General features: G+C 44.2%; 2 protein-coding genes across 5 annotated transcripts; one reads left to right on the forward strand and one right to left on the reverse strand.

Annotated features, from left to right (window-relative positions):
• The first annotated feature begins 129 nt into the window (after window positions 1-129).
• LOC105007547 (zinc finger protein 658B-like) lies at window positions 130-8154 on the forward strand. Of its 3 annotated transcripts, XM_010866514.4 has the most exons (7): window positions 130-2416; window positions 2830-3032; window positions 3355-3459; window positions 4248-4343; window positions 4460-4570; window positions 4881-5010; window positions 5101-8154. In XM_010866514.4, exons 1-7 carry the CDS (start codon window positions 2386-2388, stop codon window positions 7611-7613), a joined length of 3189 nt encoding a protein of 1062 aa, XP_010864816.2. In that variant the 5' UTR covers window positions 130-2385; the 3' UTR covers window positions 7614-8154. The 3 variants fall into 3 exon arrangements, with proteins under 3 accessions (XP_010864816.2, XP_010864817.2, XP_010864818.2); XM_010866515.4 differs by lacking the exon at window positions 3355-3459 and having other exon boundaries at window positions 132-2416; XM_010866516.4 differs by lacking the exon at window positions 130-2416 and having other exon boundaries at window positions 2924-3459; window positions 3666-4343.
• Window positions 8155-8623: 469 nt separating this feature from the next.
• On the reverse strand, window positions 8624-13805 carry zgc:110366 (aldo/keto reductase). 2 transcript variants are annotated; one of them, XM_010866519.3, is made up of 8 exons: window positions 13583-13805; window positions 12428-12676; window positions 12027-12128; window positions 11824-11915; window positions 11452-11634; window positions 10802-10861; window positions 10351-10451; window positions 9558-9645 (listed from the first exon to the last, which is right to left on the reverse strand). In XM_010866519.3, the coding sequence occupies exons 1-7, from the start codon at window positions 13734-13736 to the stop codon at window positions 10356-10358; spliced, it is 936 nt and encodes a 311-aa protein (XP_010864821.1). In that variant the 5' UTR covers window positions 13737-13805; the 3' UTR covers window positions 9558-9645; window positions 10351-10355. The 2 variants fall into 2 exon arrangements, with proteins under 2 accessions (XP_010864820.2, XP_010864821.1); XM_010866518.3 differs by lacking the exon at window positions 10351-10451 and having other exon boundaries at window positions 8624-9645; window positions 13583-13802.
• Between the last annotated feature and the right edge of the window lie 33 nt (window positions 13806-13838).

Below are 13838 nucleotides of genomic sequence, written 5' to 3' on the forward strand. Positions count from 1 at the left end.
TCCCTCTCGTGTCACCTCATCCAGGTAAGGAGTGTGGCCATATAGCACACTGTCCTACTCTCAGCACAATAGCTGCAAGCCAAGGTTAAATCCAGACTTGGTTTCCTCTGTCGAAATTGCTTCTCGGCAGCTCCCTTGAAAGGCATATCATTAGATTGTCTGGCTTGGCCAGATTGTCTGGGAAAGATGAATGTCAGATCGTCAGGAAACAATGGCCAGTCTGATTCCCCGCCTTTCTTAGCAGCACGTCATCTGGTTCCATGTAAACATGGGCCGTCCACTGCGCTGACGGGACGGCTAATTGGCTGTCATATATGTAAATCAGGGCCAGGAGCGAATAATAACTACTGTTATCAATCGTAGTGTTACTCCAATTTGGGCAGGGCTCAATATCTAATGGACTGAATTAATCATCTTGATCATTACTGTAATAGAGGTCAGGTTCTGAAAAAGGATGTTGGCAGTTTATCGGCGTCAGAAGCTGAGGTTTGAGTGCCCCGAGTTCAACTACGGGGAACAATATGTACGTATGTGTAAGACTACAAAGCAACCTCCACAAAGTCCCAAAGATCATCTTTGCAAATTAAAACAGGTTGTTTATTTTAAGGTAGACTGTTTCTCAGTAGTAAAACAGGAATGGCATGTGCATTTAGTGGGTCTTCAATCACACTGATAAATTACTCCCACTCGTCAGACACTGCTAGGACCAGGGTGGAGCAGAAGGGGCTTTAGGGAGGGGCTTTCCATATCTTGCTCTTCCATTATTTATTGACATTGACAAATTAGGCATTGTTTTTGTGTTTTTGCGCAAGGTCGACCTTTGAATACAGCATATTACAACTAGCTCTGTCCACGGTATTAAAGCATGGTAATCTTTCACCATCTATGTCTTTTCTACCCCGACACTTGTTCATCCCAACCCAAGAGGTCGATTTAGCCCTTTCTAACAACAATGTGTGAAGCAATTTGCGACTTAATTTAATTAATCATCCAGTTAGGAAATTACATTTCCTTGGGTAAATTGGTTTTTAATTGGTAAAATGGTTTGAAGGATAAGAAACCCCGAACATGTATTTTGGTGTCTCTAGCTGGAATGTTTGTTATTCCCACCGTTAGTGGGTTATATATGCTACTAATTGCTCATTTAAAGTTAATTTATACAGTTGGTTTAAAAAGCAGTAGCGGTACCATTTAACAAATGATTCAAAGAGTACTTAACAGGTCTACCACTGTGTTCTTTTGGTTGCCATGGAATCAAAGGAGGATAATAATACATCTTTAAAAACGCACATATACTTTCAGTAATAATTTTGTACTGTGCCTTTAAACTGTGTGTTCTACAAAATATTTGAAACAAACATTGAATTCATTGTGTTATACATATCCAGACTAATTAATTGTCCCCGCGGGGCCCCAAAACAGGCAGATCTTAACTAGGTTGACAATATTTGAGCTTCAGGTTGAAAGATGGTAAGCAATAAGTAGTGTTGTATGCCTGATTTCTGTAAGCTTTATTTTTGATGTGTTTGTTTAATAAAAATATTTGAAACAAAAAAACGAAAAAAGTGCCTCAGAGCTGTGTTAACAACACGAGGCAACATCCCCCAAGTGTTGCCCAGGGTGGGGTGGCCTTGTCAACAGGGATAGCCTGAAATTATCCCCGCTCTAGCGACTCCCTCAGGCAAGTCAGGCGCCATCAAGTGAACTGAGGTCTTGAGTCAAGTGAGCGTGACCTCTCACCCGCTGAACTGACTAGCTCCCTGATTACAGTGTGTAGAATTGCCAAATGGCAGGAGTGCTTTATCAAGGGGAGTGTTTGATGTCCTTGTGATGCTTACAGGCCTCATTTATCAATCATGAATGAGCACAAATCTGTGCCCATGTTTGCTTGAGAGTGACAGCACTTGACTCTTGCCAAGCGGTGGAATAAGGGAGTTGCTTGTAAAACGCAGATCAGTTGGTGCTGATTACATTGTGAGAATAGACTAATAATTATGGCCACACAGGAACTCCCAAAAAACTTCGGGGAGTTGAAGATGTCGTGCACAAGTTCCAAATTCCAAGTACACTTGACAAGATGTTAAGTTAGTCAATTACAGTTGCTTGTACATTTTTATTCTAGTTTTTTTTTGTGTGTATTTCAGATTGGCACTCGGTATATTTTGTATAACCCAGTATATTTTGAAATTATAGATACCAAATGCAAGTTTAACAAACGTCTAGGTTCACCCCATCCACTTGGTGGTGGTAAAACTCCACTACACGGGAATTCTTAGTTTAAAAACACAACGAAGAAGAAGGAAGACGTTCGTAAACAGCTTTTTTTTTTTTTTTTTTTTATACTTTAAATCGCCATAACTCCGTTACTGAAAGTGAAATCTTGAAATGCAAAAACAGAGTTTACTTATGGACACAGGTATGTTTGCAGGGGCCTCCAATTTGGACTCGACTTATGTAGTAAGATATAATTACGTTAAAAACGCGTGGCACTACGGTATAGTATTCATAATGCTAACAAGCTCACTAGCCGGGTTACATAATAAATACTACTATCGGCATTGTACTGGTAAACACTTTTTGTGACAGATGTTACGAAAAAATATTTAGCCACTCATACAACGATGTAAATGCATTCCGTTAAATGTTCTCACAGAAATAGTTTTTCTTTTCCTTCCATACAGCTAGTAGATTTCTGTAGATTTTAAAATAAACATTAGCCACTGGCCAACACGTTGTTCGACGGCAGCCAGAGTTACAAGAAGTCTTGTCAGTGTCATCAAAGAGGACCGGGGTCTTTGTAGTCGATCTAATTGTTTTGTCGGACGGCAGGTCCTCCTCTCCCCTTGTCCTCTTTGCGTCTCTTGGTTTCTCCGCTTCGGCTGGTTTCTGCAGCCCTATGGCAAATTGTTCTGCGGAGGGATGTCATGGACTACGGGTTGGTGGAGGAGTTTGTCACCACCGTGTTGGAAGAAGCCCCGGATAAGATGAGTTACAGGGAAAGAGTTCAACTCGTCATGGGACTCCGGGCTCAGGTGAGGCCGGGAGCTGATCGATGCGCGGGCAGTAGCCTGTTTCTCAGTTATATTCATTAGTGTTCAACCTATACAATTATTTTGCAATAAAAACAACAGTGTCATGCTGGGAAAAACTCCAAATAGGGCCGTCCCATTCTCAGCCCATTGGGCTCAGATGCTCCACCCCCCTTTACTCAAATTACGGTCCAGTAAATTTTACCATACACATTTCAACATCACCTTTTTCATGTGATTGAGATAAAAAATATAGATTTTTCTGCTTCCTCATAAAAAAAAAAAACGTAGAAAAAGTGGTTGCTTTTAAAAAATATTTTCCCAGCTGGTTCTCGAGTTGTGCCGCTCTGATCACCTAGCGGACCATGAGACCATCCAGCCACACCTGAACAGGATACACACCTGCATCATCTCTTGCAGGGACCCAGAGGTGAGCGGCACTTTAAGGACACAACAGCACTCTGCAGGTTTTTTTTAACCAGGCAGAACCTTCCGGTTACTGATCACTAGGCTGGCCGCTGCCCCCTAAAACCCCTGCTGCTTCGCAAAAATTTATTTGCCTGCTGTTGCCTGGAACTACAATCACAATGGCATATTTATTTTTTTACCACCAGTAATCAAACCTATCTTTCATAGCTTTCACATCAGCGCAAAATAAAAGCCAGGGAACTACACCTCATCCATGGTTACGAAACAGACAGGTGGTTGGGGCATGCCAGGTAGGTAATTAGTTCACCTGGTCATTTTGCTGATCTGGACTCTGCCTGAAGACTTCTGCTGTTATTGGTCACAACCCATTCTGTTCCCACTCATATTACATTTTTTTGAACTACTGGTCATCTGAACATTTGCATATCTTGATTAACTGTGTGGCCCTAAATTGTCACCACACACTTGTGATTGCCACCCGGCACAGCCAGAATAGGACTGGCGACCCCTCAGAGTCTGGCTCCTCTCTGGGTTTCTTCCTGGCTTCCAACCTTTTAAGGAAGGTCTTGCTAGCCACTGTGTTTCAACATCTCATTGCTTCCTTTTTTGGTTTTCATGCAAGGAAGCTGTGTTAAAGTACAGACCCAAGCATCAGGGTTCCTCACAAAACTCCTCAGTCAAAGAATAACCCATTGTAAATAGAAGACACAAGCATTGTCTATAATGTCTATATCAGCAGATATGTACACTGACTGGTTTCAATTGTGGATTTTTCTGCACTTGCTACAGATTTCTGATCCTGAGGTTGAGGCGTCAGAATCAACCTTCCTGAAGCTGGTTCAGACTCTGCTGGAAGACCCAGTTGAGAAAGAACACTTCTTTCAGGTTACCTTCATAGCCCGAAACTATAAACTGGCGATTGGTGTTTTAATTTTTACAAGGTGATGTAAATCCTTATCCGGATGGAAAATGATTGAATGCCCTGTACGTGTTTCTATCAGAACGTTTTTGCTGAGAAGTTTGGCCCCAAGTACGACTCTGCCCTCCAGGCTCTATTGTGGGAATTTCTTTCCAGGCTGGACACGACTCTTCCGTCTCCGAGCCTACAGCAGGTGACCATGTCTCACTAAGTCTCACTGCCATCATCGGGGTGTATTGTTCAAGGTTGTTTTTAACCTCAGCTGTTAGGTGTTACGGAGAACAATGCTACACATCATTGCAATTATAAATCCTAATTGTTGGATAATTTCTCATTTGACCATATTTTATTCATTACTTCTCCCCATAAAAAAATAAATAAAATAAAAATAAAGTGTCACCTGCAAGATCCCTGGTACAGTGTCAGTGTTTAAGCTAGTCGTTCTAGACCCAGCCTCTGCTTAATTCATATTTAACAACTGTTTTCATTCCCTTTTCCGTCAGACTGCGTCGTGGTTCCTGCCGGACCCCGCTGTCCTGGAGGAGTGTGTGCAGTGTGTGTGTCACCCCCAGCCCCTGAAGAACATTCTCCAGCACCACCGCCACGACAACACATCTGTCCACGTAGGCAGTGGTAGGGGGAATAGGCTTAACGTAACAGACATCATCACTGTCCCGTTTCCACGCCGTGCCTTAACGTAATTTCTTTATTTCTCATTTTCAGCCCAGCTTTCGGGAGACGATCGGATCTTCTCGCCGACATCTCTCTCTCCCTCTGAGGCTGTTGATGCCGTGTTTGACCCAGAGATCCAGTCAGAGCCCATGCAGGGATGTATGAGCCCCGTCTCATCTGACAATGAGGCAGGAATGGCCCCTGTGTTGGATTACACAGAGAGAAAAACGTTTTCTGTAAACGAAGAAGCAAAGCCCGCTTTCTCGGATGTGTTGTTTATACACGAAAAAGAAGAGAACGTAAAACACAAAGAGCTAGCAAAAGGGAGAAAAATGAATCGCACAAAGGTCGGAAAAAAGAATAAAGCATTTCACAACCTTCAAATTGACAGAGGCCTGAAAATCCATGCAAAACCTCATAACAGGAAACAGGAAATTCTATTACCTGTGTCAGAGGTCTCTCTGGGGAGGAAGAGTAGAAGAGTGAGGTCACACGGAAAGACAGATCAGGTTGTGTCACAACGAAGTCAGAGGAATGTCAAAAACAAAGCCTATGATGGTCACCATCAGAATCCTTTAGCTCCTGACCCGAGCCCTGCCACGGGGCGGTCCAAAAAGAGCAAACGTGTCAAAGTGTGCTCTTTATGCAGGAAGTCTTTTAGCCAAGCGAAGGATTTGACAGCACACATGAGGTCTCACACTGAGCAGAGCCCTTGCAGGTGCGCCCACTGTGGAAAGGACTTTGAACTCCAAAAGGACCTCCAGAAACATCAGCAGAACGTGTGCGAGAAGTCAACTCAACACAAGGACAACGTGTCCACGCTGTCTTGTGAGGAGGACGATACGCCTGCGACTTCGGCGGGGCACGATCAGAGTGAGGCAGCCCGACCCCCTGGCACTTTACCTCAGAGCAAAAGAGGTCCCTATGTCCGCCACGCCACGAAAGCCTTCCAGCCTTCCAAAGCCAGACAAGTCTGCTACGTGTGTGACAAGACCTTATGTAACTTATTCATGTTGAGAAGGCACATCAAATCTGTGCACGGTCTGCTACCGTACATGTGCCACAACTGTGAGGAAAGTTTTGGGAACAACCCCGATTTAAAAACGCATGTGAAAGAGTGTGTGAAGCTGAAGAAACGCCAAACTTGCTCTCTGTGCGGCGTGAACTTTATGCCTACTCAGCCGACAGAACATCCGCGGGGGAAACAACAGACGTTGAACGCTGTAAAAGAACATGTTCTAGGGGCACCCCAACCATCCAGTTCGGCACCACAGAACACAACATCTCTTAATGCGCTTCCCGTCATGACACCCTCCTCCAGCAATTACAAGACGTGTCTCCTGTGTAATGAGACTTTTGATACTGTAGCAAACATGAGGAAACACCTCAAATTTCATCATGACGTACACCCTTACCCATGCATCCACTGTGGGGAAAGTTTCCCAAACGTATCCGATCTGCAGACGCACAAGTGTTCGGGTCAGAACATTCCAGACTCCAGAAAGTGTCCGGGGTGCCGAAAAAGAACTTCTCAATCTGGACCGCAGCAGTTAAAGACCGTTGAGGGTGAGAACCTTACAAGAGAGCAACCCAGTGGGCCTCTAGTTGGTTGTGGAAACGATACGGAGTTAAACAGCACGGACATATGTTCAAATGATTTGTCGCCACACCACACTTATAAATGTGAGGAGGTTAACGTTCCGATAGGACAGCAAGACCAGAGTAAGGAAGCTGATCCAAACCATCATCCAGAACAAGCGGATCCACTGGATGGAAGCAGCTCTCTGGTTGAGAGGGAGTCTGGGACACCCCAGACCAGTAGCGAGTCAACCCAGAACCAGACGACTTCCGACGTTCCGCCAACTGACAAGACCTTCTGCGACAGAGCAAGTTTGCTCCTGAATGTGCAACGCCATAGCCCGGGTCAGGGAAAGCACACGTGCAGCATTTGTTCCCGGAGCTTTAGTCAGGCGTTGTTTTTGATAAGACATCAGGCCCGGAAAACCGGGTGCGGACCGATGCGTCGCAATCGCGTGGCGCACGAGAACGTTCCCACGGACGCCGTGCCGGTCTTCTCATGCCCCCATTGTCAGGAGTGGTTCCGGAGCAAGGGCAAACTGGAGACACACATGGTGTGCCACACGGGGGAGGGGTTTGACTGTAGGTTCTGCGGCAAGACGTTCACCGAGCAGTATAAACTGTACACCCACGTTCGTTCGCACGTCTACAGGCCCCACCTGTGCGACTCGTGCGGTAAGGACTTCAGGACCAAGTACGCCTTGACGGTGCACATGCGCGTTCACACGGGGGAGAGGCCGTTCTCCTGCCCAAACTGTGGCAAAAGTTGCTCCTCAAAGGGCAACCTGAAAGCCCATCAGCGGGTCCACTCCGGGGAGCGGCCGTTCGCGTGCACCTTCTGTAAAGTACGCTGTCGCATCAAGTCCCAACTGAAAATACACATGCTAACTCATACGGGGGAGAGGCCTCATAAGTGTCTGGCTTGTGGGAAGACCTTTCAGCTGAAATTTCTGCTGAGGAAACATCTGCTAGCGTCATGTTCCTAAGTTGTTTATACTAGGATGTGTGCTGTTTTTCCTCTGTTTTGATTGGTTAAAAGTACGAAGTATGAGATGTATGCATTCGCTGAGGTACGCTTCTCTGGATAAGTGTCTCCTAAATTGTTCTTCATGTGAAAGATGGGCAAATGGCAGGAACGTTGTCCTTGATTCAAAACACTTCATTTGCCAGTTTTTGTCACTGTTTTCTAAAAAAACACCCATTTTGCTAACAATTGGGTCTGGAACAATTTTTTTTTTTCTTCCAGGACCAGTCAGATCTGCGCTTTCTACTTTGCACGCTTAATCGTAGCATTCCCATTATGACGATGATATTGTGTTTCACAATATCGTATTGCATCGTTTGACCACATTGCTGGACTTTTATCTAGATTAAGTATATACATACACACTAATAGAAAAAGCTGTGTAGCGGTCACCTTTGCTGCAGTAATTTGTCCAATGCTGGCTGTTATTTTCCTTTGTGAAAATTCTACGTTAATGTCAAACGCATGACGTAGATATAAAAATAAACAATGCCTTGAATTCACGAGTGGTGGCAGTTCTCCCCATGTGTTTGTCCTCAGACTAAAACTTGCTATATTATACCCAGCGACATGTAGCTGTACAGTTTGTATCCATGTGAGACCCAATGTTTTTTTAAGATCTGGGTGTTATATTGGGGTTTAATTTGACTTATTACAAGAAACATTAAGTATTTGTTAATATTCATGATGTAATGCCTTTTCAGTTCATTGCAGAATTTCTGAATAATAGAGCAGGATTAAAACTGTACACCCTCAAGTTACAATAGCAAAAAAATTATTGATACATATCAATAAAACACATTGCAACATGCAACACGTTTTAACATTTTGCCATAACATAAACATAAGCCTAGTTAAGTTCTATAACAACCTTAGTTCAGTAGGCACTGAGTAACCTCGTCAGACCTCATTGGTGAAAAAAAGTGGTTGATCGCTACACTGCAAATGCAGTTCCCATAATCTGAACCAAAGTTTTTTTTTTTTTTTTAACATGCGTTAAACAGTAAATCAACTTTGGCCTAAAAAATTTACAAAACGAACCGCGGGTCATTTGAGAAACTCCACCACATATATTTAATCCTTAAGTCTTTGAAGGAAATGTTACCCTATAACCCACATCATGATAGGATAATTAATATCCTCAAGGAATTCACTTTTGTACATAATGTCAAACTTGATCTGATTCAGTGTTTCTATTGTTATGTCAGAACATTTTGCAGCAAGACAAAATTTATTCCTGCTGATGCTTCACTATCGACTGTTACATTTCCTCAAACACCCCAGAAGTAATTTATGTAACTTAAAACTGAGTGGTGTAACAATTCAACCAGTCAGAGTATTAATATAACAACTTCCCTTAAGCCAGCTCTAGCCCAGCCTGTCACTTTCTAGACGACCAATCAGAACAGAATGTGTTTGCATTCTAGAAATGTTCAGGGATGGAGGAAAACCCACCCCGAATGTGGTCAAGAAATGTCAGTGGGCCAGAAGCGATGAGTACATTGGCTAGCCAGGCAACCAGTCAATTACATTGTAATCATTCACCTCCACATTTCCAATGAACATTAGTTTGTTTCTGACTGATCAAAGCAGCTTGGAGCACACCAGCCCCATGTTATCTAAATAAGTGTCATTACCATTATGGCTAATATTAACTACTGATTATTTAAGTCAGTACAATTCCGCCTAAGTTTTACTAATGATTGTGTAAATCAATGTCAGTACCATTCTGCCTGTCACGTTAACTAGGAGAATGGGGGTAAGGCACTTGGATGCATTTGGCAGAAACTTGGGTTTCAAAATTCTGGGTGAAGCGCCTGTGTCATATTTCCTATTCACCATCTAGTTGTGCCGATGTAATTTGCCAAAATCTCTGCGTTGTTAGGTGACGTCTATCCTTTCCACAGCGGGTAGCTGAGATGAACGAGCTTCAGGTCACTGTGAAGTCTCCTGATGTGATCCACATCCTCACTGGAGAGAGAGAACCCAAAGACCTGAGGAGACACCAATTATGAGCGACATTCTAGAGAACAATCCACACCAGATATCAACGCTGAAGAGACCACGGTGCCATTTTGAATTGCGAAGCAGCAGTTTGTTCTCAGTGAACTCACATTCCGACTCTTAATAAAACACTAAAAACGAAACTAAGACACGCAAGCAACACCGGTCTGGGTTACTGTATACATACTTTGTACATACTCTGTATACATCATTTTCTCAGGCAGAAGTAGAAGGTGTAATACCACTCACGCAGACACGAGAAAAAGTAACCAAAGATCAGGAAACTGAACACAAGTGATCACTCAAGAGGGAGTGGACAACAGCCAATTAAAACAGGAAGACCAGAGCAGAGGAAGAATTTTTGTGTTAACGGGTTATTTAGTAACTCCGGGGGTTTAATGTGAAAACTCAGGTTAGCATGTCCTCATATTGCAATGGAACAGCCCACATCTTCTACTTCTATGCCATCTATTCACCCATCTAGTTATTAACATTTCCATCTTAAGGTCCGATTTTATTTACTCCTTTTGTTGCTGCATTGTCCTCAGGGAACGGGATAATTAACCAATTAGTTGAACGGTCAATACCTCGTGTCCTGGTCCTATGACAGAAATTGCTGAATCACAGGCCAGGTGTTCTATATAGTGTGTGTGAGAGAGAGAGAGAGAGGCTCTGATGGTGAACAGATGCTCCACCTGCGTCACTCCACATGCGTGGGGTCCCAGCTCATGTGTCTCCCATCATGCAATCTGCCCAGCGACGCCATGTCGGCCCCTTCCAGCTCAAACCCAAACACCTGGGAGTGGGAGGGGCCAGGAGCAGCAGGGGGAGGGGTGAATGTTGAGGGGACAGACATGGTGAAGTGAGAGATGACTTGTTAGATATTTATTCGATCTTCAAGTACCAACACCCAAATGTAACTTTTTAGCCAAGACCAGCACACGTCGGCATTAGTTATCCCAAAATAACAGGGTTAAGTAGCACGCACTCCAACATCTGAATTACGTGACAATGATCTCAATGTTGCACAACTGGGATGAAGTGTCCTTTAAGGTTAGTCTCGCTACTTATATCAACATGCTCAGACAGCACTAAGACAATCACACAGCTCTGATTTCTTGATGTAGCAAACTAAACTAAACCCACCTGACAGTTTTCCAGAATCCTTTCCTTTTTGGTGGACTTGGGAATGGTAACAACTCTGTTCTGAAGAGGAAAATGGGAAGAAGCAGTTTGAGTTGAAACATGCCACATCAAAATAGTGTGTCATTATAAAACAATACTTTCAGAAATAACGCAGAATGTTTTCAGCCTTTTATAGGGGTCTCCTACCTTTTCAGGCATGAGAACTACTTTAAAAAATATATATTACATGTCATGTTGCAGGCTACTGTTTTTTGGTGCTTTCAATTGGGAAAAATGTTCTCCTTCCTCTACAGTTCATTCTTTTACATTTTTGACTATGAATATCTGTAGAGCAAAAACAAAGTCCATTTCAATTAATTACGTATGAATAAAAAGAAAATTATAGAAAAAAATATATAGGATACAAAAAATAAGTCACTACGGATTCAACGAGTATTCGCATAGACAGGAATATTCGCATAGAGCAGAATATTCGCATAGACCAGTGTTCTTCTGTTCCCCATGGTATCCCCCCACTGAGCTCTTCACCACATCTGGGACCGCCTGTTATGCCATCACTGACTTGAGTTCAGACTGCTCCGTTTATTTCCGTTTATTTCAACCGCAGTAACCACAACAAGGGTGTGCCAAATGTGGGGCCCGGGCGGTACCTGTATGCTCCAGCGGATGCAGATCTGAGAGGGCGTGCGGCCGTACTTCTGAGCCATCTGGAGGATGACGGGGTGGCTGAGGGCCTGGCCCTTGGCAAGGGGGCAGTAGCCCTCGAACACGATGCCCTCCCGGCGGCAGTACGCCAGCAGCTCCCCTGGCTGCTGGAACGGGTGGTACTCCACCTGGGGAGGAGGAAGTGACATCACGCCGCTTGTTCCTGGTTCCGGATGTACCAGAGGGTCGAGGGGTATATACATGGGCCGCACTCGGTCTAACTCCTAGACCTCTGGGTGGAACGCTGCAACGTTGGCCCCTCCATGTCGGAGGTGGCCACAGACCCACCCAAAGCCCCCGGAGCTACACCCGCTCACCTGGTTGACGTGAGGCACAACGCCACAGTCCTCCTTGAGCTCCTCCAGGTGGGACACGAGGAAGTTGCTCACGCCAATGGCCCGGCACACGCCTACCCCACGTTCCCCCGAGAGACAAGGAGGCCGGGCGATAGGTGAGAGAAAGCCGCAGTGCCCTTAAAGCTTCTAAACACCGTGTGTATGTCCGGTACTCTGCGTCTCACCTTCATCGTACAGCTCCTCCAAGGCCCTCCAGGTCTCCGCCCGGACCTCCCTGTTGGACCTTCCAGGTACCATGGCGTCTGGCCAGTGCATCAGGTACAAGTCTGAGAGGGAGAGTGAAAGGAAAAGGGGTGAAAAATATGTTTTTGCAGAAAAAGCAGAGGGCCAAAACCACACTGGAGAAGTACATGTACATTGGAAACAGCAGCTTGGGTGATGGACCACCCCAGGTCTCATTTTCAGTGTTGCGGATATTGCCTCTTGAAAATAAAAACTGTATTTTTAATTCACCTCTAAATCTGAATTATCAGAACTTAAGGTCAAAGACTAGTTTTTTAGTCTGAGTATTTTTACAAAATATATATTTTTATAGATTGTAAACGTATTCAGACCGTAGCCTTACCGAGGTATTCCACCCCCAGACGAGAACAGGAGTCGCGGCAGGCCTGTTTAGCCGTGTTAAAACCGTATTCTCCCGGCCACAATTTGGTGGTGAGCCACAAGTCCTCACGCAGTATTCCGCTCTCCCTCACAGCTTTACCAAGTTGCTCCTCACAGCCGTATCGCTTCGCCGTGTCGATGTGCCGCACGCCACACTCGCGGAGCGCGTACAATACGGCGTCATGAGAATAACCGCCATGATGTGATGTTCCTTGGGAAGGAAAGGAAAACGCGCACAAACTGAATTTAGAATTACCATCAGTAAACTTCTTTAATATGGGGTACCATCTATTTGAGGTGGCTGTCTCTCCTTAGTATCTTCTCCATCATGCACTCTAGCAACAGCAGAAAGCAATGCGGATGGTGCCTACTGGATTTCTGTTTTCACCAGACCAGTTCCTGCACATTGGTGCAGAAGCACAGGGAAACTATTCAGTAGGAACCAAATGACTAAACGAATGCCAGCAATAGCAAACAGAACGAAACAACTCGAGACCTTTATTCACCAAGTAAATGAACTGACACAATGTCGCTCATGTCTAGAACAACATATTTCTCATCCTGCCACGGGTTTCAATCTAGCAACCTTTTGGTTAAGCTACTTGTCAGAAGCACTAACCTTTAGGCTACTTGCCTGTCTGGGTTACTGGTATACTCCCACCTCTTCAGTCAGTCGTATATTACGCCATTTAGGGCAGTTTACTAAGTGTTGCCAAGATTCCTCGGAGTAACCAGAGCATAGTGGACTTAAATCTCTCCTTTGATTGTATGTGTGAGACTGTGTTGCCCAGCAATTGTTAAGCTCTTGGCCAGGTCGTCACTTATAAATGATAGTTGGTTCTCTATCGGCTTACCTGGTTTAAAAAAAGCTGAAATCTTGTTTTTAAATGGCAAGTGATCTCAAGATGTCATATACGAGGGTTTTTGTGAACTTCACTGTCAATTTCTGATTCTTTTCCACGAATCTGACAAAATGCTGAGCGTATGCAAAATCAAACTTGCAAAGTGGTCAGTTCATTCAAATAAACTTGACGTTTCCCGTGAAAAAGCTGCACATGATGTGAAAATAAAACCAGTATTGAACATTCATAGCCTCATGTCATAGATACAATCTTACCCAATCCAATAATTGGAATTTTCAGTCCGTTGGAAAGAGAAACTTTGGGACAAGTTGATTCAGTAGAATACATTGCTTGTTCTTCTACGACTGCGGGTATTCTTCTAAAACGTTCAACCCCAACACGTCGTAAAACGAACGATATAGCCCTCATTAGTGTCGAAAGAAATGCGGTAAAGCAGTATAATCACAGTCGTAAGTCACTGTAGTTTCACGAGTTGTGCGAGCTTGCCTACAATTACCTTCCTGCAAGTTT

This window comes from Esox lucius, chromosome 3 (assembly GCF_011004845.1).
Source record: "Esox lucius isolate fEsoLuc1 chromosome 3, fEsoLuc1.pri, whole genome shotgun sequence".
Taxonomy (NCBI): Eukaryota; Metazoa; Chordata; class Actinopteri; order Esociformes; family Esocidae; genus Esox; species Esox lucius.